The 27,832-nt window shown below is 40.7% G+C and overlaps 1 protein-coding gene across 2 annotated transcripts; it reads right to left on the bottom strand.

The window, feature by feature from the left end:
• CLTCL1 (clathrin, heavy chain-like 1) lies at positions 1 to 27,832 on the bottom strand. Of its 2 annotated transcripts, XM_009997670.1 has the most exons (32): positions 27,631 to 27,787; positions 26,978 to 26,980; positions 23,284 to 23,552; positions 22,847 to 23,008; positions 22,239 to 22,352; positions 20,836 to 21,009; positions 20,365 to 20,562; positions 19,797 to 19,997; positions 19,522 to 19,674; positions 18,783 to 18,905; positions 17,881 to 18,018; positions 17,536 to 17,700; positions 16,950 to 17,130; positions 16,410 to 16,573; positions 15,529 to 15,654; positions 15,070 to 15,212; positions 13,747 to 13,981; positions 11,789 to 11,911; positions 11,238 to 11,383; positions 10,692 to 10,875; positions 9,953 to 10,145; positions 9,369 to 9,526; positions 9,108 to 9,272; positions 8,687 to 8,794; positions 8,181 to 8,348; positions 7,950 to 8,099; positions 6,996 to 7,127; positions 6,566 to 6,676; positions 5,834 to 6,004; positions 4,808 to 5,029; positions 1,789 to 1,864; positions 1 to 789 (listed from the first exon to the last, which is right to left on the bottom strand). In XM_009997670.1, exons 1-32 carry the CDS (start codon positions 27,785 to 27,787, stop codon positions 674 to 676), a joined length of 4,929 nt encoding a protein of 1,642 aa, XP_009995972.1. In that variant the 3' UTR covers positions 1 to 673. The 2 variants fall into 2 exon arrangements, with proteins under 2 accessions (XP_009995972.1, XP_009995973.1); XM_009997671.1 differs by lacking the exon at positions 26,978 to 26,980 and having other exon boundaries at positions 27,631 to 27,832.

Genomic DNA, 27,832 nt, shown 5'->3' with positions numbered 1-27,832 from the left:
TCTCTGGCATGAGAAGATTTATTTTCTTCAAGTCTCAGATCTACTCCAGAAAATATAGAACAGACTCCAACAGCATTGAACCCCAACAGCATTATTGTCCAGAAAAGGAACTTTTCCCAATATTCCTCTAAACATTCAGAGCACAAATATTAGAAAGCCCATTTTCTTTTGCACGTAAGACTGCAAATAAAATGGGGTAGTCAGATGTACACAAGCTCTCCACAATTCATTATTAACGAGATGCTTCACTGAATTGTTAACAACCCTGCTACTTCGGTAGCTTCAGCTAAAGCTTTAACAACTTGGTGCCAGGCAATTTCCCAGCTGCCTTCAATGGGCTTTGCAAAAGAAAGAAAAAAATATGCTCTCTTCCCCCTGGCCTCAAGCAGTTATTGCTGTATGAGTTAGTGAAATAGTGCCTTAACTTCAGACAAGAGTCTCACAATGTCATTAACAAAAGCTGCCTTTCAGAGGTTGAAATGTAACCGGACAATAATCAATAAATAACAGTAACAGGCATCCCGTTGAAGTCTCCTCACTGAGCCAGGCAGCAAGTGTGTTCAGCCAACAGAAGGTCATCTGTGCCTTTAGGACCATTGTACACTTCTTGGAGAAGTTAAAAAGGGACGGGAAGGAAGAGAACAGAGACAGTGAAGGTCTGTCAGAGAGCTAGTTACATATTGAAACCATAAACAGGAGGCTGGGTGAATCCTGGTGCTGTGTATCCATATGGGAAGTTTGCCTGGGGAGGTACTGCACTGGGGCCTGCTGTTAACATCAACTGCTGGCCTAGAAAAGCATGAGAAAAAAAAAACAAACCACAAATTAGTTTAAGAAACAAAGCTTCCCTAGTGCTAGCTGTACTATGAGACAGGATTATGAGGTTTTAGCTAAAAATCAGCCACTGTACAAGCACACACGAGCAAGTCACACTACTGCTCAACATGCAGCACAGACTGGGCACCTGGGCCACCTGCTCTTGCCACCAGAAAACTACAAAAGCAAGGCAGGACTCAGAGGGAAGGTGAATATCCACTGATCTTGAGGGCAGGATAAACCTGGTTGTTTTGAAGAAACCATACTGAAAGCCAAACAGACAGATACTATTTAACCCATGCATGGTCAGACTGAGAAGTAATTCAAGCAAATAGTTAGGTCTGTTAGGTCTCCCAGTCTGGAGAGTGCTGCAACAGGCCTGAACGTACCTTGACAGGTGTGTCTTCATCACTAGGAGCACACATGCTTCATGCATATGTTAAATTCAGGCTAACGTTTACACCAGACAGTGAACCAGCCACATATTTCCTTTACCAGCCATTTCTAGGTGCTTGTTAGCAGAATGCCTCTTCAGAAGGGCTTCTAAAATAGCAGGTTTTTTGCCTGCATGTCTCAAAATGGGTGAGCAAGAAAGCCAGTCTGCCCTTCCACTTGGAAGAGCAGAAGGCAGACACATTCCTCTTAGACAGGGATAAAAGGGAGAATTTGCATGCTCTGAAAGTTACTCCTGGGGTTGTGCACACCTTGGTATTCCCTGTCCTGCCAACATTCTGAAAGACTGTTCCTAAGCTAGAGTTCTGAGCCATCTAAGAGGAGCAATACTTTAATCGAAGAGTAGAAGTACTGTAAGACTAAGATGTCACTTCATCAATTTATGCATTTAATTTAGCAGAGACAATCATTTTACTATCTAGTTACCAGTTTACTTCAACTGAAGGCAATAATTTGTTACCTCCACAAAGACACCAGAGTGACAATAGGTAATTGATTAAAACCAAGTCTTTCACCTACCAAATACTATTGGAGTGGGTTCAGTTACTTGTTCCTCTTCTTTTCTTAGGCTTTCAGAAGCATCAAGTTTATCCACCTACATTGAAGTGAACAGGAGATGTATGAAGGCCTTGTCTAGAAATTGCACCATGGTGTGAGGCTTTTCACGCCTGGTACCTTAGCTATCAAGTGTTGCTTTTATTAGTCCAAGTTGGAGACTACAAAAGTCTGTGTGTTCCCAGTAAGCTATGTTGTAAACCTGTCTTCCCAATTGCTTTGGGATTATTGCAAGAAACAATAGCTGTCAAGTGCAGCTGAGATCACTATTACCTTCAAGTGAAGCACCTTCTGGGGCCCTATTCTAGTAACTGTTAACTCTGTGACCCAGAAAACAAGCCCATCAGATTGCATTTTGAAGCATCATCTCATACGGGTCTAATCTACACTTATCTTAACCTGCAGTCCCTCTCCCCTTCAACTGGAGGGCCCAGAGATTTGCAGCCATGAAGTTTGATCTTACCTAGGACTACAGCCTAACCTGGGCTGCAGAGTAGTACTGGTTTAAGTCTATTAGTATTCACATAGACTCCTTTTAGAGGAAACTCTAGAAGCATAATGGAAAGTGGTCTAGTAGTATCAGCTTTACACAGATCCCGGTGTTGTGCCAAATTAAGCTCTGTTCATGCTAAACACATTTGTGAAAGTGCTACAATAATGCAGGAGCCCTGAACATAAATTTGAATTGGGGGCAGTGGGAGTAATCTGAGAAGGCAGCAGTACCTTCCTTCTCTCAGGTTTAACAAGTTATATCATCTCTAAGAGACTGAAGACTGCAAGGCATAAAAAACAGCTTCACACCCAGATACAGGCAGTACTAACATCCTGGGCAAACCTACATTTAGCCCAATGCTGTATTTCAGCTGCTCCTCATCCTCCTTTTTCACTGCAAAAATCGTATCTGGTCTGAGAATTGCTGCAAGAGGGGTGTTTATTATACTTTATAATTGTTACCTAGATGTGGTGTTTAACAGTTTCCTGGATGTTTTGAGGTTTGCAACTAAACTTGAGTGGCAGCAGGCCTTTAACTGGTTCATTTATATCTGGCAGCCTAACAGCTCTTCAGGATAACACTACCCATATCACATACCCATCAAACCAACTACCAGTTTCAAACTAGCTGTATTGCTCTACTTATGACCTGGGATTCCCACTTCTTGGATTAAGCTTTCTTCTTTACTGCTCCTAAAGCACTAGGGAACTTTGAACAGATGTGCAGTTACTCCCTCTGTTGGAGAAACAGAGGGAGAAACAAGCATGCTCAGAGCAGACATCCTGAAGAAGGGACTAGAGCAGCTCTGGGAAAGCCTAAACATGTTTGATTTGCTGCCTAGATCTGAAGTTGTTCAAAGGGTTTCAAAATTAGTGTCAACATACTCTGTGAGCCCGGGGGGCATAGACTATTCTGTGCTTTAACACCTTTTTACACATCAAAAGGTAAGTTCTAGAAGACATACACATCCCACTGATAAACTAGTCTATTCTTTTGTACTTTTGAAGTTAGTTACATGACAACTTTAGACACAGCACATTTATAAAGCCCATTCTCCAATTCCATGTTTTGCAGTTAATTTCAACAAACTAAATTAGTTCCACTGTAAACCACTTTCACCATGCAGATTTTCCTTCTGGCAAGTCATCCCATATTTAGTACATGTGATTACTTGTAAATCCAACCAGCAGTTTAAAAACCATTATGATCTTAGACCTAAATCTCACATGGAAGAGTACAGGTGAACTTGTGTAGCAAGTTTCTCCCCAGTGGAACATGAGGAAGGGGAGGAGTTTAAGATCTGTGCAAGTACTCTCATCACACTAACAGGCAAGAAGTTTGCAGAAGCTTTATGCTACTATTCAAACTCTCCATGCCTGGAAGATTGCACAGTTCAGTAATTTGCAGCATAACAAGCAATTTGCACTTAGGAAACATCCTGTTACCTGGCAACTGCTTTTGTTTAGTTTTGAGTTTTCTACAAAATATCTGTAATACAGTGAACAGGAGCCCAAACATTTAAGTCCTCCTCAATCACTTGCTTCTGCTTCCCATGAAAAGGAGCAGAGTCTGGTTGGATTTTCAAGTTGCTTGTGAATAGTTATCCTTTTAGCATTAGAAAGTGAACAGGAAACGAGTTAGAGCTAAATTACACTGCTCTTCTGGCAGAAGCTACAGCTAGATTCCTGTAAAAGAATCCTAGGATATTGAGGGACACAAATGAACACAAAGAGTTTGAAATCAGAGGGTCACCTTATAGAACAGCCCATCAACCTGCAAGAAAATTCAGAGGGGAATACTTAACATCACTGATTAGAGGAACCCTTAAGCAGTCACTTTTAGATTACTCATTTTAATGAAGTTCTTTACTGTGATGTTCTATGCAACCCTAGAGCCTTCTAAGAAAGAATCTTAGCTTATTATCTTAGAGCTGGTTGAGACACGCATTTCAGGAGTACACATGATGAGAATCTCTTTTCTCTCAGTTAAGGACTAGCTACTGGTACCAGTACAGATGCAAAGTCTGGCTGTACAAAAGTTCTGGTTTGCATTTTAAAAAAAATAAATCAAAAACAAATCACCTTCAGCAGTCTATTCCTATAGCTGATAAAGGAATAACATGTACTCTTAATTACCCAAACCTATATTCTCTGTAACAATAAAACAGTACTTTAATAGTAACATAAAGTAGAGTGATACAGGTTCTTCTCACCAAGTTTTCAGCTTTATCAACTGTGAAGCTACTCTGAAAAGCACAGTTACTTATGTATCACTGTTAAAAGGAAAAGTTCAACTAGACCTCTTAAGTCATATGGTATCTGTTTATAAATTTTGCTAGCTAGCTTCAAGTGATTAAACCCACAGAACTTCCTAGAAGACAGCCTATGAGGAACAACAACATTCCAAAAAAACCCAAAGAGCTCTGGTTTGCATAACACTAATCAGCTAGCAGACCAGAAGTCTTAACTTTTCAACCTATGCAATACTCACTTTGGTAAGGTACTCTCTCATCACTTGGATGAAATAAGGCATTGCAAAGTCCATGATGTTATGCCTCCATGCCAACTCAAGGACTACATCTGGGTGAAGCAAGTCATAACATGTGAAAAGGCAGGCTGCAAAGCACTCCTGCTTGCCTTCTTCCAGGAACCACTGAAGCAGCTTCTCAGCTAGTTCTGCATCTTTGGACTCTGCAGCATACTGCATAGCATCCTACAGAAAACAACAGTTAAGCTTGACCCGTGGCTGTCAGCATCTTGCTCTACACATTGTGTGCATGTTATTGCTAACTAGGTAAGTCAGGTATCTGGCATACCATGAAGTTAGTCTTTAACACTATCAGGTATGTTCTGTAGGAGTCAAGCTACAATACATAGACTCAGTGAAGTCCTCTTATTTTGAGATAACCCAGATACTTGTATTTACATTATCCAACAGGCTTCCCATAAGTATTTGAAGTGGCCTGATGAGATTTTGCTTGATTTTGTAATGCTGAAGATAAACAATCTTTCTGGTATCTCACCTACCTCACCATTAGATATTAAGGATTACCCAGAGCAGAAGAGATTGTTGCATCAATTCCTGGTTATGCTTCAAGACAAAAGACTATTTGCCAGCTCTCCTACAGAGTAGTCAAAAACTGGCCCATGTAAACTCATTTCAGGCTTGAAAACTATACCATTGCAATCATGTTTCATCTGCACCCAAACAAGGACATAAGTCTGGTTCTACAGAGACTTTTCCATGCTGATATGAAAAAACTGCACAGATGCCACTGATTGATATAAACAGATCTCCAAGTACATGATAACATCATAACATTAGATTTAGGATTTGTGTTTGAAATTGCAAACACTTCTGCTCTAAGATTTTTTCCTTAAACTTCCAAGTGAAGGGCAAAGACAAATTACAACTCCCAATGTGAGACTAACAAACCACATGCAGTATGCAGGAGATGTATGCTTCACAGCCCAGACTTCTTTCTGGCAGTCGGGAAGAAGGGCTGCACTAACCCACCTTGTACAGCCGGTCTTTCTTGCACAGCTCCACGCTCTGCTTCCAGCGGTTGTTGCCCTTGTACAGGTAGGCTGCGATCCGCCTGAACTCGATCAGCTCGTGCTTTTCCAGACGCTGAGCCAACGTTATGTTGTCAAAGTTGTCATAGGCATCAATAGAAGCTCTCAAACCCTGTTTGAGAGAATTGTTACACATGCTTCCAGATGGTAGTAGGCAGGGACTACAGCAGAGAAGCATCCAAGCATGATGCACACGTGTTTAGGTTCTGTCAGCTGGACGTTGGTACTACGGCCACAGCTTGTTCACCCTGTGCATTTATTTCATACAGAGCAAGACACTAACTCGCCCGTAGTGACTTCACTTGACGGAACAGAAAAGCTAATTAACTTTAGAAGACAAAGCATGTCTTTCAAGCAGCTGCCAATAGGGCCAGAAGCAAAGCTGTGTACAGAAGTGTTGCCCAGTGGAATACATATCTAATGTAGACCTTTATGAAGTCTGTTGTTCTGAGAGAAATAACTGGCATCTGTTTTGTTTGCAAATCATCACAATGTCTCCAGACTTCCGCCCACAGAGGTTCTGATTCCACCCCCAATACTGTTGATTGCAAAAGACATCTTGTACACAAGGGAATTACCCTGTTTCAGATGGGGAATAATCAAACTATGGCCTCTTTTTGCTGGAGAAACAGGAGCATCCATCAGGCCTAGCAAGCTGTTTTGTAGAGCTCACCTGGTAATCTTCCTCCTCTGTTAAAAGGTTGTTTAGAGCTTCGTTAACTCCTTTGTTGTTGTGGTTCTGGACTGAACGCAGATAAGGTTTTACTAGAAGTAGCTGATCGACCTGGAATTAAGACCAATACAAGATAAAATATACCATTGCCAACACTTGACACTCCTGAAACAGATTCCCACTTGTCATTACAAGAGTTTGTGCTGACTGTCAGGACACTTCAGACAAAGCATTCTGAAGTGCCAGAAATAAACCAAAACTCTTTCTTCCAGTGTTTCCTGTATCAAGTCAGGACTGCGCTGCTTCTCAGTCCTTTACACTGGAAGCAAAGCAACCTGACAGACACCAACCCTTTTTTTCCAGCTAGAGACTGTAGGATCTTAACTTGAGCACAAGGCTTTTTTACTCATTGACCACCTCTCAAACTCACCTTTGAGAAAAAATTGACTGTCCGAGTGTGATCCAGTCGTGGAGATAATACAAGCAGGAGATCATTGATCAGCAGAGGTTTGTAGTCCAAGTAGAACTGCAAGGCTTTGTAATACAGCTCCACATTTGCCACCTGCATGGTTAGAAACTAGTTAGTACTTCACACACCAGTGAGCCTAAGGTGCTTAGTTTGGGTCATTCAGCACAAAGTTTATCTGACTTTTACAGAAAAGCTTAAGTTTACTTCTCAAGGCCAGAAGAGTTACACTTACATGCAGAATTTCGTTAATTTCTTACGACTGCTTCTTGTGCATCTGCTTCTAGGCAGTAAAGTCACAAGCTACCAAAGGGAGTACAAATCAACTCTAAGCTATCCACAGTTAAGAGATCCTGGCACGGGCAACCCACTGGAGTTGATGTGATCAGTCAATGAACTCCTAAAGCCAGTAAAGGCTGCAGGCTTAACCAGTCTTTAGGTTGTTGCCTTGAAACCCATAAGACCAATAAGAATGCATTTAGTCTCAAATCTTGTTTAAACAATTACTTCCTTATTCTCTGCTGTATTCATGGGACTGCTCATCACAATTCTCCCACTGAAACAGCTGGAAATATTTTCAAGAGATCTTTCAAGAACAGCCTCGGACTATGACAGCAGTCAACTCCATAGTGTTAAGGAGGTTATGCCTCTTGTTTGAGACCTATGATCTTAAGAGGTCTCTGAAAACATCCTGTGCTAGCTACTGCCACTCAGCAGAATGTGCTGCACAGCATAAAACAAAGACTGTAAGATTAGACTAATTCTGTGCTAAACTGAGTGGAAGTTGTTCTAAACACAGCACAAAAACCAAGCAGTAGCTTAAGCAAACTCATTTTCTAAACAGTGATTCTGTTGTGTGTTTTTGCCTCTGTTCTGAAAGAAACTTTCAGAACTTCGACTCAATTAACTGGTTATTACCTTGGCAATTATGTCTTTAAACTGCCCTTCTTTCCAGGCATCAGTGGGATGATTCATCATAGTAATTATTGCATTGTCATACTCCTCATACTTGTCATAGAGGAATACAAGTTCTGCCCAGAGATGAGCCTGTTCTGCAGCTCTGAGCACCTGATAAAACAAGATATCAGTCACTTAGACTCACTGACAGCTTCCCAACTTCACTTGCAGTGTAGCTACTTTACTGCATACCTTCGGAATATTAACTCTAGACCAGAAGAGCTCCAGATGTTCCCTCATTTTCTGAGGCTTGAATTTGGAGTACAAGATGGCAAGTTCAGTAAACATTCCCATGTGAGCACGTTCTAGGCCCAAAGCAGCTTCCAAAAGGGCAATCAGTTCTTCAAAGTAGCCACGATCCTGGATGTCAGGAAAGTAAGAATTAGTTGCAAATTCATGACCAACTGGCACTTAAAGCTTGCTAAAATGCATATTTACTTAAACTCAACATGCTTTGCTTTTCTCTTAAAATGAGAGTGCTTAGACTTGCAACACAGTATTCCAATGATGCAACAGAATTGTAAAAGAAGGGACAGTGAAAACTATCACATGCACTACGGAAAAAAATGCATGTAGCTATCAGGAAATGGAGAAAGAATGAATCTAAAGCTCAGGTATCAGGTTTTATCTGTGACCAGTTTACTAGCAGGTACAAGTACGCTGTCTAAAGCCTCTTAGGATATTAACAGTGATCTAACCTGATAGTAGCTGATCAGCTCTTCAAGTTCATCAGCGTGGATCACTATGTGTAAGCCACAGATCTGCGCCAGGCGGAATTCTTTCCCGTCCACACAGGCGAAACATACCTGTCATGAGTTAGCAAACAGTTGATGGGAGAATACTGCAATGCTTCATTTCCTTGTATTAAAGGAAAAATTAAGCAAAGCTTTGTCAAATTTGAGGGTTATGTACCGTTCCCAGTAGGTATTTCTGTAATTCTTGCTCTAAAATTACAATTTCTGCTGTTCATTTTACCCTGTTCTGAAATTAAACTTTATTATTAACATTACAATTAACATTACTAACAGCACAAAGTAGTCCGATTACATTCTAGAGCAACATGCTCAGAAGCAATAGTAAAGCCCATTCTGCAGACAACAGACCACAAATTTAAGTTACCTCTTTCCAAGTCCTTGTGCTGTTGGCTTTGCGGCCGCTGTCCACAGCTGCCTGATACTCTCCAAGGTGCACCAACGTAGATGCCAGGCGAGCAAAGTTTGATACGTTGTTATAGAGCAGTTTTGCTGCCTCATACATCCCCTCTTCATAACAGCGATCACCAACCTAGATTATGAGTCCAAGGTAAAAAAGGGTCACAGCAAGAACCAGGAGTCAGCTAAGCAGCAAGTCATACATGAGAAACTATGGATCAAGACATACCTGTTGTATGTGGGCATTATTAGGGCCACTAATAAACTCCTCCAGTTCTGATAGACGATTAGTTTTTGCCAAAGCAAAAATAAGTTCTGTCTCCACATACGACTCTCTAGCCTTCTTCCTGGCCATCTGTAAGAATTTGACTAGGTCCTCCCAGTTATCTTGAAGAGAGAAGAGATCCTTTGTTTAGTCATTGCTCTCCTTGCTCACCTTAGGAACAATTTTCACTAGGAGTCTCAAGGACCTTCTCCACCATGATACTAAGCCATTTACATCTGAGTTAATGAATTCCCTGCTAAATACCAAGTCACTTTCATGTAAGGTTGAACTTATTGCAATATTCTACAATCCAGTTGGCAAGCAATTCTGCCACATACAGCTAAATAGATACATTTTATGTGGCTTAGTTCCAATTATCTCCACATCTTTGGTGCAGAAACACAGAAACACTTGTTGACAGGAATCTCACTAAGCCTTGACTCACACATTCCATGTACTGATCACTCCCATCTCCTCTGAAACAGAAATTCCTAAGTCTCAAGAATCCCTGCTGCTCGATGTATAGGTTTGAGGATGCTCTGCCTTACCATTTCTATTAGCTGCTTGAACAACTTCCATGTATGCAGATGGATCATCTGCCTTTATATAGGAGTCAATGGCTTCTTTCACCAAGTCCTTCTGGAGCTGTGCTCTGGCCAGCTGGCTCCAAACTGCTGGTTCGTTACATCTCTCTGCAAATTCATAAGCACGGTCTAAGTTGCCAATGTGCTCAATCAGCACCTGTTTGAAATTGAAGTTGCAGTTAAAAATCAAAGCTTTAAACCTCGTCTTTTCTAACAGAACTCTTTTTCCAAGTGCACATGCTGTTCTGAGTAAGCAACATGAAGCTAACTGCTTTTAGAACAGCCATTTCTGTCCAATGCAGTAGAGGCAGAGAGAATAAGACTCTTGGTGCTACTGTTTGTCCTCTGCTGTAATGCTGGCCTAAAGACAATGCTTTTGCTTCTCCCACACCTTTCATGTGAGTCTCCAAGGTCGTATCTCTGAAAGAAATGAAGAGCACACACCTCGAGTGTATAGCGCAGCATCTCAACATTCTTTATTACTTCGACTAGATCAGGCTCGGAAGTTAGTATTTTTACTTTGTTGTACTGTTCTTTTCACATAATCCCACTTCTTCCTGCACCTTGACATCACATGGGAACTGTACTCTTAAGTCTCAACTATTTCAGTGACAATCACTCCTTGAAAAATCAATATAACAGTACACTTCCTATTCTCTCTATTACTAATACTCTATACCTTCACGCAGGAACCACACCTCACCTGAATTGCTGAAGTATTAACATCAAACTTTCTGAATATAGCAAAGGCTTCTTCATATAGCTCATTACTGATGGCAATGTTTGCAATATCTGGAGCATCATAGTTATCCAGCCGGTTGATGTATTCCATCACACGAGTGCGGTCAGCCTTAATGGCAGTCAGGATCAGCAGATTCTGGAGATTCCTTTGGGTAACAGAAGGCAGAGGTATGAGCAGTGCACAGTAACACCTCCTGTATGTATCATACATGCAAAAAAATGCACCTGCTCTTTGTCACCAGGACCAGACTGAGAAGCACTAATATTTGCCTTCAAAAAGAATTGCTTTCAAATCTCAGCGTTCTCACAACACAACTGCAAACTGAAGCGTGTGAACTAGCTCTGTTCTTAAAGCACAGAGCACTTCAAATTCTGCTTTTTCACCCCATTGTATACATTTAACAGTACTTAGGTCCTGTAATGAAGAGGCCCATAAATAACTGGTCACTTCACAACCTAAACAAAGGCACTGAATAGGCTAAACTTGTGGACAAAGCTCTCCTCTTACCTGTGTTCACTGAAAACAGAATTATCCAAGACAATTTTTTCCAGTAACTCAATCAATTCATTAGGCAGGTCAGCAGTCATGAAAGCTTTCACAGTTACAGAAACCTCTTCTGGATCCTGTGTTTCTGATAAAGCTGTTTGGACAACCTGGTTTTGAAGGCAGAAAAGTATTAAGTGTTTTCCCCAAACGAGGCATTTGCAAACATGGTGAACTACAAATTAAGGCTTCAGAACTTTGAGAATATTTTGCCATAGGCAGCAGGAAGGAGTTATTAATATAGCTATTCAAGTCAAACCTTGGGTCTGTATAGGGAACAAATTCACTAGAGGTAGATCAGTCCACAGGACAGAAACAGCATCTTGCTTGTAACTAAATTTTCTGACCATGACGGTCAGAGTTAATGCCTGCCACTCAAACTCTACAAATGTCTGTATAGTTGAGATGGGGCCTCAAGGGACTTTGTGGGGAAAGACAGCTACTTTAATGCTCCATGATGTTTCTGAGACACTGTGAGGTCTCCTTGTACTGAAAGTTCAGTCCTCATGCTGTACCTGATCAATAAGCTGCCTCCTGAATGGGTTGTTTTCTTCCAGAACATTTGCCCAGAGCTCAGGGTCCTTCCTGCGCACCAGGTAACGCGCCTCGCTCTTAAACAGCGAGTTCTCATTGCAGACCTGAGGGAGAAGTTACAAATGTTGGAGTTAATGTTAGTACCACAAGACAGGTTTGTCTAGCTATGAATCAGACAGTCTAGGAGACCGACTAGAACTAATTGCTGACCAATGCTAAATGCCACAGACATATTCTTACCCAACCTTTGATCTGGAAGTCTCATGGAGAAGGTCTCCAGCAGAATTTCTATAGCTTCTCTTGGTTTTGCTTGACACACAAATACTGTGACAGTGGCTTCACAGTAACTATTTGCTTCTGTTTGAAGTGAAGACCTGCAGAAGCCTGAAGAACTTAAATTTTAAATCTAGAAAGGGAGCCACTTGCCTGGGCAGTGTTAAGTAGTGAACTGAGGAATGGTGCTGGTGTTTAAAGCGAGAAATAGGTTACGTATTTGGTGTCATTAGCTTTACACTAGGTGTTCAGAGTAGCAAGTGGCTTGGATTTCCCTGTTAAAATGTTAAGGGTACAGACTAAATGTGAAATCTCTTATAGAAGTGCAGCAGAGTTATGAGTTATGATCCTATTAGTACCACTAGCTGCAATTCCCAACTAGAAGAGTAGAAACTTGAAGGCCTATTTCATCTTCTACCAAGAGGTCATGTTTTGTTAGTACCCGAATTAGCTCTTGATATTTCAAGTACTTTGCTGTAAGAAAATTAGTAGGAGCACAATTTTGCTTTACATTGTACACCTATTAGTTGCAGGAGTTGAGCTCTCTTCTCGGAGGCAACAATGTCTCAAGAATAATTCTTACAAGAGGAAGCCCTTTTCTTCATAACCAGTAACACCAGCTCAGAACATCAGTTCAAGGAAGCAACTGGTACTGACAAATTTGTATGGTCAACCAGAATGTTAAGGCTTATCCTGGCAAAATTTCCTAGCAAAACAATAACTCGTAGCCACCTTCATATCCTGAAATAAAAAAGGCAAATGCAGCCAGCTTTTTTATTTTTACAGCTATGGAGGAGGTATTATGTAAAAAATAGATGCTTTAGAATGGAAAGTCATCCACTGTTACAGCAAGTCTATATTATATCACCACTCTAACACTCACAGGGTAGGCCTTGACAGGGAACAGCATTTACTGCCTTTCAAACAGGCAAAACAAGCTAGTTCTTACCCCTACAGAGCTGACATTCCCTGCATTTACTAGTGTGAAGTGCAGGTAGGAGGAGAATGTTTTCTTTCTCAGAAGCCACAAGCACTACAATCTGGCATCAAGCTCCAGAGTTCAATTTGAGACTAGGATGTGTTTGGAGAACCCTGGGAATTTCACTTGCCCTTGAACTTCTGAGGAATCAACAAGCTTAAGATAGGAGGGGAATGCTATCAGAATAAGTCCTTGCAGTCTGACTGTCAACATTTATTTTCCTCCTTTTTAGTTAAGCATTGGAGCAACTCTAATGGTCAACCAAAACAAGGGAAAATTACAAGCCTCATCCTAGTTTCTCTCTGTGGAGAGTCAGGCTAGTTGACAGCCTGTCCCTTTTGCTGATCAAGTTCTCAAGGTTAAAAAAAAAACAATTAAAGATTTAACACTAGGCATATTCATTAGCTGGGCCAAATAAACAATTTAATTTTGAGCAGAATCAGTGGACAAAAGACATAAATGGTACCTTAAAGCTGCAGAGTTATAAATTTTAGTTCTGACATATAGCATAAGGGTTCTTCTCATCAGCACAACAATTACTCTGTCCACACAAGAATCCTGCCTACCTCAACTCCTGAGTGAGACTGCAAGACAGGATTCTGCAAGTGTTAGACAAATAACCAGCTAGGCTTCCACGATAGACAGCAAGTAGTTCTTTAATGTGTTTATAAATGTGGTTTTGCTAACCTTTATGAGTTCCAGATCACACTGCCCTCTCTCATAAGCAACGCAGGCCAGGTGAGGGTCCCTCTTCTCACAATATTTGCCAACTACGCGGCTGTCGTAGTAAGGATTCTCACGGAGGAAACGCTCTGGGTTATTGTTACTATCAATGTAGATTTTGGCCAAGGCATTATGAGTTGCAGGTTCTTCACAGCCTTCATGAATCCTTGATTCAAGCCATGGCAACAACAACTTAAGCCTTTGAAGAAACAAACATTTTAGGTTTATAAATCAGAGTGAGGTATGCTTGACAGCTACCCATTGATACCTGGGCCTTCCCCTTCAAGTAAGTCTGCTGGTCAGACTTAAAAGCAGAGACCAGCCTGTTATTTTTAATGAGTCTTAAATTAGTGGAAGCCAGATCTGCAATTTAACATCAGGGAAGGTTGCAGATGCCAAGTATTTTTGCAATCTTCCCTTTCAACTCCTGTTCTATTAACTGGCTCTTCATGTTTAAAATAATTTGTTCATTGTACAGATGACTACACAGTAATTACACAAGCTGCTGTGTGCCTACAACAAGAATGCCAGGACAGTTTTATCCAGATTTACTCCAAAGGTTTACTATGAACCGCTCTGGATTATTGTTACTATCAATGTAGATTTTGGCCAAGGCATTATGAGTTGCAGGTTCTTCACAGCCTTCATGAATCCTTGATTCAAGCCATGGCAACAACAACTTAAGCCTTTGAAGAAACAAACATTTTAGGTTTATAAATCAGAGTGAGGTATGCTTGACAGCTACCCATTGATACCTGGGCCTTCCCCTTCAAGTAAGTCTGCTGGTCAGACTTAAAAGCAGAGACCAGCCTGTTATTTTTAATGAGTCTTAAATTAGTGGAAGCCAGATCTGCAATTTAACATCAGGGAAGGTTGCAGATGCCAAGTATTTTTGCAATCTTCCCTTTCAACTCCTGTTCTATTAACTGGCTCTTCATGTTTAAAATAATTTGTTCATTGTACAGATGACTACACAGTAATTACACAAGCTGCTGTGTGCCTACAACAAGAATGCCAGGACAGTTTTATCCAGATTTACTCCAAAGGTTTACTATGGTTTGCTGTACAGGAAGTGTTCAAAACCCATGTTATTAATCCTGCAGTGCTGTCAGACATTTCTATACAGCCCAAATAATCAAGAGACCAACTAGCCAATCTAAGCTGCTTTTCTATAAAGAAACATAGAACAGTCTTAGTACTGTATCATTCAACAAAACTGCATCCAATTCAGTTTGGGTGCATGTTAGGAAAATCCAACACTGGTCTCTACAGATGCATTTTTGTTACCTATTTCTTTTTTCCACTTCAGCCACTAGCTCATCTGTTGAGAACTGGCCTCTAACCACCATGATCAAGTTCTTAATGACATCTTCAGAACAATCCACATCAAGAAGCCCTCCAACCACTGCTGGTATACGGCTAGGATTCACCTAGAATAAGCCACCAACATTAAAATTAGTTATTAGCATTACTAATAACCACCTCTAGTCTTCCACATGAGGAAGTTCTAGTTAACAACTTAAATTATGCTTTAAAGCAGTGAATTTTAAGTTACTAACACGTTTGTATGCAAGTTCCAGGAAAAACTACACTTACAGGTTTCTAACAGGCAAATGGTTACTGCAGAGGCTCTTCAATAAGAAGTAAGGATTAGAAAGATGTAGCAGATTCTGCTTTAGTTTACTGAATGGTTAAGTTCTTTCTAAGGAAGGAAAGAGCAAGAACTTTAAACTGGATTCTCCTTACCTTCTGCACATAGATTTCTATATACTTCTGCAGGTTATTGCGATATAAGTAGAGCACCAGGTCATGAACAAAGTCAAATCGATCACAGACAATGATCAGAGGAAGTTGGTCTGTGAGCTTTGCCTCCTGTATTTTGTAGGGGGAAAAAAAAAAAAAAAAAAAAAGAAAACAAGTAAGCAACCACCATTTGTTGAAACAGGAAAATCTGACCAAGTTCCCTTAACTTTAGAAGTCAAATTACATTAAAATTTAAGACTGCCAAGCAGAAAATTGACTTCAAAAGCAAGCTACCTACTACAAATACTATGCAGCCAGTCTATCAGTTGAGTTTAAAGTTTAGGATCTTCATGAAGTGCCATGTTAGGTCTGCATCTTTAGCTTCAGAATGACTACCAATTCATGTATCAATCTAACAGAAAATTGCTGGGCCAAGAACTTAATGCAAAACGAAGTGGCATTAAAATCCCATTTTACCAGTGACAAAGCGTGCAAAGTGGTGTAGTACAGGTTGACTCCAGTTGTAATAAGCTTTGTCTAACCAATATCCTTGAGAAAGCTCCTGCTGATTCATAGTTTTTCCTTCTGACAGCCTGGATTCATCTATTGTTAGGTGACAACATATTCATGACTTTGGTAAGAGTTATATCATACAGAGTAGTTTTAAAGGAATGGTGAATTTGGGCATGTTTTCCCAGAGATAGCCTAGAAGGACACACTGTATGCCTGGAATAGGATCAGACACTTATTCCAGCTACACAGCAGACTACTCACAGGCATGCCAGCTAAACCTTGAGCTGGCATTTCCCTGCATGAGAGGCTGTAGTTCTGATGCTAAGCAAAACATACTGAGGACTGCTCAATCCACTGGACAGAGTATTCACCTTCAGAAAGTTCTTAACCCGTTCTGGGTTGTAGCAGTTGCTTTCGCGGCAGATTCTTTCCACTTCCTTTATCTGACCAGTCTTGCAAGCTGCCTGGATGTACTTGAAGTGAACATCTGGATCCTGGCTGAAGTTTACAATGGAACCCAAGAAATAGAACAGTCCTAGAAGAGTCACATGTTTTTACCATAGTTAGAAGAGTAAGCAAAGAAAGTGCAGACTATTATGGGGGCTTTAGCTTGTGACTTTTTTCAGCCCTACTGAGAGAGCAACTTTCATTCAACTGCAGGAAAAATCAGAAGGATTTTTCCCCTCTATCAGGTTTCATCTTTCTGTCTTTCCTGCAGAGGGTTAAGAAGCTACCTAGAACAAAGCTATTCCCTGGAACACATTGTGATGAGCTCACTTTGATAAATGCATCCTAAGGTCCAGCCATGTGACAAATGCCTCTCCCATAAAAGTTAAAATTCTTTCTATTAGCTTCTATCAAGTAGTGCTTCCAAGAAAACCTGCTGCATCTTCTGTAGACTAATACTGTACCTTCATAGCTTTTGAAAGATTCAAAAAGCTCCACAAGAGACTGGGTACCAAGTTGCTCATGATATTTAGAAGCAACCTGCACACAGAGTTGTAGGTTTTGTCTAATGTTGGCTGACAGCATGGCACGCAAACACTCCACAGAGTCTTCAACTGAGAGAGAGCCAAAGAAGTTCACAAGCCACTGCAAAGAAAAAGACATATTACTCAGCAACTTACACAGGATGTAACTGACTTCTAAAATGTGGTAATTAGCCAAAGTTTATACCCCAGCTACTAGAGAGAAGTGCTCCATAAGCTAAGACTGGAGACTTAAAAGAAACATGCTCACCATCTTTACCATTTCAAAAATGCAATTTGGAGGTAAGATTTGAAATGTCCACCTGGGAAACAGGTCAGATTTAATCCATTAGAAGTACAGATCATGGTTTCCTCATTAACTAGAAAAATATTCTTAAATCACAGCTACATGTGCCACTTCAGTAACTATAAACCCACTTATAGCAACTGCAAGGACTTTAGCAGCTATATAAGTGCTGACAAGGGTTCACTTAAGCTTTCACTTCATTTCTCTGTACAACAGACTTACCTCAGGATTCAAGAGGTGAGTATGAACGACAGCACGTTTAATATCATAGAGGTCTGTGTAGTGTTCCAAGGCTCTCTGGAGTAATCCTGCCTTTTCACACAACTGGGCAATATGAGCACGATCATAGTGTGTAAACATTTGGTTTCCAAGAATGGCATCTGCAACCTAAGAGGTGACATTTCATATTCAGACTGTCAGAGAATCAAAGCAGTTCAGCCTAAAAGCTGAAGTCACAGCAGTGCCTCATGAGTAGTCTTTGGTATTGCTTAACTATTTATAGATATCAGTATCAGACATCATATTGTCTTCTTCAGTTTTTGGAGGAACTAGGTTAGAAGGTCTTACCTGTGGGGCATGAATCAAATTCATTTCCAGGAGACGAGTCTGGAGGTGGCCTTCTGCAGGGCGGTTATTTTTCAGGGCATCCAACAGAAAGGACGTGCACTGCTGAATGAGACTGTTCTCCATGAACACATCCACAATCTGTTGAGATCAGGCAAGTTAGAGAAGGGGGTCCATATACACACGTGCGTATTTATCTGTATAGACTAATGGCGTAGCTAGAAGGCTAGAAAGTCAGCTCATCACAGCATCTAGGATGCTATACTCCCTTTGTTTCCATAGGATTACTCCTGAAGTAATAGAGACAAGTTTCACATTTTGTTTTCCTTTTCTCTGGAATGCAAGGAGCACCTTTCTTTCAACTATTATGCCAGGTTTCACCACCCACTCTGTTTAGTTCTAAAACAGCATGCAAATCCCATACCTTCTCTCTTCTTGGGATAGTTACTACCAAAAAAAAAGTGAAGACTTTTTCTAAGTAGCTAAAATTATTTATTAATATAGATTGTTGTTGTATTTCTCTGTCCATTTAACCAGAGGTAGCCACCAGCAGCCACCACTGAACTTAGGTTTATTTGTTCATCTTTTTGTAACTTCTCCGCGTGGAAGAGTTCATGTATGTTCCATTAAAGCCAACAGAAGGACAGTAACATGCTCCTGCTTACACCAAGACTCTGGCAGATTCATTATCAATGTTACAGTTACACGCCAGAAAGCTTCCACAAGAACTCGAGAGCACACTTGCCTCTAAAGACTTAATAGTAACCAAACTTGATTAGAATAAGTTTAGTCACTTTTCTAACCAAGTCAACTAGAGGCCTGAACTGGTCTTACCAGTCCCCAGGACGGTACTATGCTATTACCTCTGTCTAGAAAGAGACCAATACTCTTTTTGTAGGCATCACCTGGTTAATGTTGGCCAGTGGCTCCTCATCCTGTACCAGCATCTGAGAGAACTGCAGGCCTTGGTCTGGACTGACTCTCATCACACTTCTCAGCAAGAAGATCCAGTCTGGGGTGTACCCAACCTAGAGATTTCAGAAACAGTCATGCATGTCCAGGAAGACTGATACATCTTTTAAGCGCTCAGATTCTTTAGCACAGGCACTACGAACCATGCCCACCTCTTCCAGGAATTTTCAGACAAAAGCACTGCTTGACTGTTGATACAGAATACGTAGTATTCACCTACTTAGTAACTGAACTTACACCAGTGCATTTGTCTTGCTAGGTGAGAAAAATGCTACGAACAAGTCTTTCAAGAGTCTTAAGGCACTACATATCAATTAAGGCCCTGAAGTTAAAAGTTGACATCAGACAAGTTGTTTTGTAATGTGTCCATAAAAAAGCCTTATGAATTTAGGAATAATCTTATCTTTATTCTCTAGAATAAACCTGAGCTAGTCCATTGATTTGATAGTTCATAAAATTCTGAATGTTCTAAATTTAACTTTTTGCAGACTGTTCAGACCTTAGTCATACACTATGATTTGCACTACAACAATGAAGAAAACACTATTTCTCAATCCTACCTACTTATCAGTTTCAAGTGACAGGAATCAAACTTATCTCATGGAAGATAGCTTGGGAATGTACACATGAAACACAAGATAGAGTCTAGCAGTTTGTGATAAACAACTTTACCTTTTTAGCATACAGCACTATTTTCTGGAATTGACCAGTTTCAGCAAAGCACTGAATCACTTTGTTTGGCACATTAGCACGAAGATAGACACTGAGTGCAAGGGTTGGGTCAGCTGTCTTCACCAAGTCTCCCAGCTCCTCTGAGCACTCCAGCTGAAGTCAGAAGTAGCATTTTGTCAAGCACAAGAATTCAGAGATGTAGCATCAACAAAATATTATTCACACTTAATTGTTACAGGCAAAAAGATTTAAGCTAGTGTCATGATTGAGCCTACCTTGTCTTCCTTCAGCCACTTCTCCAGAAGCTGCTTGCGGCCCTGCTGAAGGACAGGACGACACAGCTCCAGAGACTCAAACTTGTTCAGCTGTCCCTGGTCAAGCAATATTCCAAAGTATTGGAGTAGGGGAGAGGCCTGCCCAGGCTGAGCTGGTACACTCTGGAACTTCCTGATTGTATCACTGGTACGCAGAATTCCCTGAAGAGGCACAAGATAGAGAGAAGCTGTTTAGTTAGTGAAGGCTGGATATTAATCCAAAATCAGGTGTAAGCAATATGCTAAAGCATCTACTCTTAAGCCTTCAGGATGGACATCTTCAAACCAATGCCATTTTACCAAGAAGTCTGTGGCCACAAGTCCAGCCTATGGCTGGAAGGTATAGCAGGTGCTTCTTTATGGGATACAGGATAAAATATTAGAACAAGCAAACTGTAGAGAACTAAGGCTAGTCTTGCAGCACTTTAGCTTCTGAATGTCAAGCACTGAAATGTAAGTGAGCCATGCAAGTCCACTAAGCTAAGGAAAATCCCCAGGACCTCTAAGCTTTACCTTTGGAGTTATTTACCTTTGGTGCAGATGCAGCTACTTTAGCAGCATCGGCATAGCTTCCTTGAGCAAACAGTGTGTTGAACTTCCTGGCAAATAATTCCTCTGCCCCAGCTAGATTACTACGTATGGCCATACGCAGTCCCAGGTCAGGATTCTGGAGAACATTTGTAGCATAGTTCACTATGTTGTCTTCCTCAACACATACAGAAAGCACCTAGAAAGGACAAAAGGCATTTTGAGGAGTACGATCTCTGCCACAATTACTATGAAATACAGAAAAAAATGGCTATTTAACCCATCAATGAGGTAGCAAATTATTTAAAACACAAGTTGCTCCACAAGCAGTTCTGTACTGGGAGGTTAAAAACAGACTACTCAGAGTTACTTGCTCTCCTCCATTATGCTTGTCACATCAAGTCACTCCTTAGGTTTGGAAGGTTCCATCAGAGCTGCAGAAGGCTCAAAACCAGAATTTTGGATTTATTACCTGTCCTTTTTTGTTGACACCAATAATGCCTGAGGTAGGTTCATGAGGAGCTGTGACAAAGATAGTATCAGCACTAATACGGTTCATGTAGATGCACACTCCAGACTCCAAGTCATACATGTGAATATATCCATACTTTGTGATCAGGTAGATAACACCATGCTTAATTCCAATCTGCCAAAAGATGAGTTTTTATTAGTCAAGACTAAGACTGTAACAGTTAAGACAGCTGCCTTTAGCCTAGTCACAAGACAGTACTGTAGGGACATGCCTTTGCACTGACACTGAGAACAAACATAGCTTCAGGCTTCTTCCTTACAGACTCACAGCAATGAACAGCTTTGCTGGCCATTTGGAGCCGTATCTCCACTAGACAGAGAGGTTGAAGGGAAATTTAAATTTATCTGCAGCAAAGGACATACTCATCTTAATGAGCCAGGCTGAGGGAGAAAGTTTAGGCATAATTAGCATTCTAGTCTAGATATGTCAGTATAAGTTTTTGTTCAGAAATATTAATGAGATAATCCCACTGTCTTCCAACAAGGCCTATCAAAGCACCAGCAGACCCCAAACCAAGCTCAGCCACCAAGTAATCCAGTTCACCTGTCAAGTCACTTAAACTGGAGAGGCTTTTAAGCCAAAAAGGTCTTTAGACAAAGAAGTACTTCCACTTTGGGACAAGCCTTCAGATGTTTTGTTAATTAAGCCTCAAGCTGAAGTACAGAGCCACAAGAATCCTGCCAAGTTTGCTTTGTTTACCTTACTTTAAAGCATCTCTTGATTAATTTATGAAGCTGGTCTATTAGACTGGTCAGCAGTTGCATGGTCAGACAATTTGCTTTTATTACACAATTTCTAGTCCTGCAGACACACTAAGCGAAGTTTGGCCTCTCAAGACAACCCTAATTCTTTCCTAAAGAACATCCAATTAATGTCCCAAATTGCCTTTTTCTGTGCTGCTACTGCAGGAGGTATGTTGGCATAGGACTCCCTGCTCCATTTGTCTCTTATAGTGAAATCTATTGAAAATTAAATGCCACTTTCATGTGAAGCCACATTAAACACCATAATGTTCTCATCTAGAACTCTGGACATTAATAGGAAGTTTAACAGCCAAAGAAATATCAGAGACATTCTATTAGAAGACACTACTGAGGGTTCTTTTTTCTCTTGTTGGTGGTTGGGTTTTTTTTTTGGTAGGGACAAATACTGGAACAGCCTACATATTTGTGTTTGGGTTACTGTTTTAATGTCCAAGCCACCTGCCACAAATCTAGTAACACTTCTCCCAGAACTAGAAAGAATGACAACAAAGCACTAGTAGAAAGGACTCTTTACAGCAGAGATGGCAGCTATTTGTCAGGCTATAAAGTTATGGGGTTTTTTTGGAGTAAAATATTTACCTGCATTGCCACTGGAAAGTCTGTCTGTGCCTCAGGTGGGAAAAACACATCAACAGCTTTCTTAACAAATGGCTGATTTCCAGTAGCTGGCTGACCTACTTCAATTATGTGTAGCTAGGAAGAAAAGAGTACATGTCACAAGACTGCCTGCAAAAGTACAGCCACATGAAAGCTCCTCTCTTCAGATGTGCTACTGAAGTAATCTGCCACACTTGGCTGATGAATACCTCCCCAATCCTGAAACACCAGTCTGGGGAGCTGTGCTCCAGATATTTATCAGAGAGACAAATTCTCCAGAACTTGACGAAGTAAAAAAATAGGAAAAACTAAAAGAAAAAAAAAAAAGGCAACCCATGCTTTCTATGAAAGCAGACTATATTTCTATTCAAGACAACTTGTTCGAGATGTTTTGAGCGACACTTGTCAATTCATCAATCATTTGTGCAGGACAAGACTAAAAAGCTCAAGACATTTTAGTGTTGCCTCAGCTTTTTACAGACTGCTCAGCAATTGGAGCATCTTCAGAGAGTGTACACTGAACTGTGTGATCGCTGAAGTTCTACCAGCACTGAGTTCTGCTACAGCAGGTAAACAGCTGCAGACTTTACCTTGCCCCCTGCAGGACTCCTCACAGCAAAGCAGAAGAGGGTAGAAGGTTTGGCATTTCCCTCTATTTTGAATTCTGCAAAAGCTGCTGCATGGCCCTCTATAGGTTGGGAGACTTTTCTATCAACTGAGTACAGCTGCATTGCACCAACCACACGATTTTGCTAGAAAAAAAGAAGACAGATCAGCTTTTAGAGATAAGATTTCAAGTGTTTATAGCAAGACCTTTGGGACAGTAAATGAAAAAGCAGCAAATGCCTCTCATCCCCTCCTCCAACACTTTAACCCCATTAAAGGTCAGGTCATTTGTACACAAAATATATTTTAAAATTGTTGGTCTATAGAAACCAAATTTAAGAAACTATAGCACCTAGTAAGTGAAAGTGAGGCCACCACTCTCCCAACTGTTTTCATAGCATGCTATTTCAGGGTAACTTACCTGTGCAGAAATTCCTATCAGCAGCAACCATTTTTGGTGTTCATCTGTTCTGTAATTGATGATTTGGCAACCTGCAAGACTAGCATGCCTGTCAAACATCTTCTGGGGTTGTGATTCTCCCTCCATGCTCCAGTGGTAGACTGCTGTCTCTGTCACCAAGGCAACTGTATTCACAGATATCCACTTCCAGAAGATCACTTCCTCTGCCATTGTGTGGGCTTTCATTTTACTTTTCATCTCAATGTTAAAGATCTGAAGTGTTTTCCCAGCTAGTACAACAAAACCCAAGAAACATCATCAACAGGCTATCACAACGGCCATCCTGTAGCCTGTCTACTCACAAGCACCTGTTTAACCCACTACCCCAGTGATGTTACAGACAGGGTTAGTGTTCTGCCACATATGAGTCTCCTTTGATACTTGATTCATATCAAACAGAATCCCCTCCCCACGCCCAACACTTCTACCATACCTGAAACAGAAATCTCATTCTTATGGACACTTACATGGACATTCCAACAACTCACAAGCACGGACACCTCAATTAACTATAATCTAAGCTACAGAGCTTGTGTAAACCCTGGTTTAGGCAGCAGCACTGGTATAGGTAATGGTGTCTAGTAGGTGTCATTCAGTATAATTAATAGAAGAATGGCTCCAGTTTGTGTCAATTTAGTAGCTACTGTGGATGACCTGGACCGAGTCCAACAGTACAAGGCCTGCAACAGCTTTTGAGATAGACAAAGACCACAGCTGCCATTCTGTTGAACAAACTGTGCACTTAACTAGGAGGTGGATGGGCTCTGTACAACAGTAATATAACAAGTGCCTATTGAAGAGGCCAGTCAAAAGATCAGAAATACTATAAAGGCCTGGGGGTTTAGTTCCAGTTAAGGTAACTGCTTCACGATTTAAGTAACTATACTGCAGGTTTAAGCTTGACTTTAGTATTCCTTTTAACTACCAGAAGCAGCTATTAAGGGTAGCCTTTTAAAATCAATGTTAACTGAACAAACCTATAAAAACTAAGGAACTCCATTCCTTTCAGAAAGTCACAGTGATGTTTTACTTCACTGCAGATGAAACGACTCAGCTCTAGAAATATTGTTTTCTGTTCACAAGACACCCACTCAAGCTGCTAGAGTATTGGCTTGTCATGTCATTATTTCTCTCCACATTTCAGAAGTGTTTTTCCTTCTAGTAACACTTCTGACTGTCAGACTGGTAGATGTTCCTTCTACTGGGAAGTTTTGATAAATGAAGGCTCCTGGCCACTGAGGAATGGTATTCAAGAGATACTAAGCCCAAGTTAATATGCATCTCAGACTGCTCTGTAACATTTCAGCATACTTTATACAGTAAATTGATCCTATTAGTTTAATGCAGTGCCAAGAGACAACATAAGACTTCAGAGCTACCTGCAATAACTGCATAAAGAATTTTTAACCTGATCAGTTAGTTCCTAGGACCAAAAGCAGCCTGTTTCTGATCACTTTACTCTGAATGTGCAGTTACTGTATTATACTGATACAATAAGCCCAGGCCTAACACCAGCTGTAAACTGACAGTTGGAAACAGCATATTTACTATATTGGACAAAAACTTCTCTAGCAATGGACTGGTGCTACCAGGAGCTTGACTTTGGAACTTCCAGTGTGCAGCCTCCCATGCAGAAGGCAGACAAATGGTTCTGGAAGGGCTCTGTCACCACACAAACAGGAATACCAGTATGTTCAGACAGAAAAAGCTGTCTAAGTCAATATTGCTAAAAAGGAAGCACAACGTCCTTCCTAGTTTTAAGAGCATAGAAGAAACCAATAAGCTACTAAAATGAGCTAAAAGCTCATGCTTGTCTATTTTCTAGACTAAATTTGACTGCTGTGTTACAGTTGGAAATGGCTTTAGAAGCTTCATCAGGCAGCTAGCTCTGGATACTTGGTGCTACAGGAGCCACGGCAATACAGGCTCTCAAGTGTGGCAACAAATTCAAACTTCAGAACCCTAGACTGTAACTAAGTTACAAATATTTCATTATTTGGACTAAAAGAGAGCAGAATGTACTATAAAGCCATAGAGAGGGTAAGTATGAGTGAGTCTTCTGTCTGCTTGAACACTCTCTTAGGCAAAGATCCGAGACAAAAAGCCAGACTCTTACATATGTTTTTCTGCTCAAGCTACTAAGACTGACCAGTCTACTTAAACTATTCTCTACAGGTGTAGTCAAGTAAGCAGATTCATTTTTTGAACACTGGCATGAGAATTTACATTTCAGTTCACTGGAGCATGGAGTTTCTCCATCCCACAAAGAACAAAAGCACCCATGAGTGCTGCATTCTCCACTCACACCAACTGGGGAGTATTCTCAGTACAGAGCAAGGCAAAAGAATCATGAACACAAGGACAAAGCATAAATCTTGGTACACAAGGAGAATGCCACATGCAATCCAGAAATGAAATTGTGCATACTGTATTTCAGTTTAAACCAAGAACCATTTCATTTCTTTTCTGAGGGTGGGTTTGTACATTTATTGCTCAATAATCCTCAGATTATGAGCAACTCCCAGTCATGGCACACTGAGTCACAATATGCAACAGTTCTGACTACTAAAGCCTCAGTCAATCAGCAGGGAAAGTCTGGAGTGACAGAATGACTTAACCCCCATCTTCAGTGCTTCCACTGCACCTCTGCTAGTTACCATGGGTAACATATTGGTTAGGTAGCTCTGTTCATCCTCATTTCTACCCAACCCTTGGGTCACTAGATTATTCATAGCAGAAGAGGTAACTCAGTTTACAATACCTGACAACAGAACTTCCATGTCAATGTGACACCATTCACTCAACCCTAACTGTTCAGAAGAGAAGCTTGTTCCCTCTGCATGGACAGAACTATACTGCTTTTGAGAAAGTCTTAACACTGACAAGAATAAAGCTCTGTTCTTCAAAGGTGATGATAATCCATTTAGTTAGGTTAGTTTTAAAACCAGATGATAACGCTCCTTTTTAAGAGCTAGATCAATCTCTGCTAGTGTAGAGAAGACACTTTCCTTGCCAATATAGTTAGGTTAAAGGGGTCCAAGATTAAGGACAATAAACTTAACAGATATGAAATTATTTTTTAATTGTTAACCTTTACCCCAGGTAAGGCAGTCCTTTGCAGGATGTATAAGCATCTTAGCTGAGTCATAGATTCAGCTGAAGTCAAACATTAATGCATTAGTTTTTCACTAATGTCAGAATAAGTCTGAGATCAAAGATCAGAAGTTACAGGTTTTGTGTCAGTTCTGAGGACAGTTACTTCTTGGACCCCTAAGTAATTTCACCACAATTTTTCACAATAAAAAAAAAATACACTTAGGCAGAAATGAATAGCACACAGGACATGCCAGCAGAGGTCTCTCATAAAAATATTGCAACTTAGTTTTGTCTATCAACTGTACTTTCATCACTTAACACACACACAAACATTAAGAGTACACTCTTCTTCACTTGGTACAGTCAATAGTCAAAGCAGACAAATAGCTGGCAACAAGCCAATGGAGAATGTTTTCACTGTAATACCAGCTGAGGATTAAGATCCCCCACCTGGCTATGAAGTGAACTGTCAAATGACTACCTCAAAGTACAGTACTTTTTATGAGATTAGACCATTCTGTACTACCGAACATGAAATGTCATGACAAAGTTCACTCACCATCTGTTTAGGTAAGATGCAGGAAGAAAAGTACATAGCAACAGTTATTGAAATTAAATACCAGAAGTTGGTCATTTAAGAAAAGAGCCAGAGATGTATTAAAAACTATTTCTTTGAGCTCATAATGCTACGTAAAGGCAGTATCAACATCACAAGTACTGGCAAGCAGAGGTTTTCTATCTGCAAGATCTCATGAATGCCAAACTTTTAACATGGTTGTACATTCAGACTTCCAGTTACTTGTCATCCTTATGACATTCTGTGGGTATCTAGTAAGTTCTTCAGAGCTACAAGAAAGGGCCAGGACAGAGAAGAGAGTAAGAATGGCTTTAGACCCCCATTCATCTTTACAAGTGCCCATTATGTTTACAACACCAGTTTAAAAGGAAAGTATACCATATCTTGACCTGGTTTTCTGTGAGAACAGGAGGCTGCAGTGCCAAGCCCAAGCATCTCACACCTACTTGGAGGGAAAAGATCCAAAGATGACTGAAAAAATCCACTGCCAAACATACAGCATGCAAGTTCAGGCAAGAATTCTTATCCTCATAATATATTATTCTTAGAAAGTTGACATAAATCTTAAGAGCACACCTAGGCACTAACACAGCTAAACAGTAGGTTTCACACTCCAGGAACAAAGGGTTACTCACCTTTTAGCGCAATGACTTTAGAGGCTGGATTCATGATGGCGCTTTCGGCTGAAATTGGACGTCTGATGGGTGTTGTTGGGTCACTCATGTCAATTATCACTACTTGTGCCTGCTCTCCCACCTTCTCCCTGATGCAGATGAATTTGTCAGATTCCATTGTTAGGGTGCTGAATCCAATATTTGCTGGGTTAATGCCTAAATT

Source organism: Chaetura pelagica, unplaced genomic scaffold (genome assembly GCF_000747805.2).
Source record: "Chaetura pelagica isolate M959 unplaced genomic scaffold, ChaPel_1.0 scaffold45, whole genome shotgun sequence".
Classification (NCBI taxonomy): domain Eukaryota; kingdom Metazoa; phylum Chordata; class Aves; order Apodiformes; family Apodidae; genus Chaetura; species Chaetura pelagica.
Note: the sequence above shows the minus strand (reverse complement) of the source record. Positions and strands in the feature narration are given on the sequence as shown.

Coding starts and splice junctions, on each gene's coding strand:
- CLTCL1 (XM_009997670.1), bottom strand. CDS start 27,787: ATGGAATCTGACAAATTCATCTGCATCAGGGAGAAGGTGGGAGAGCAG. Junction 18,906..19,521: donor TAGTGCTGTATGCTAAAAAG/GTAAAGTTGTTT, acceptor TGAAATCTCTAG/GTTGGGTACACCCCAGACTG. Junction 16,574..16,949: donor ATCTTTCAAAAGCTATGAAG/GTACAGTATTAG, acceptor TGACTCTTCTAG/GACTGTTCTATTTCTTGGGT.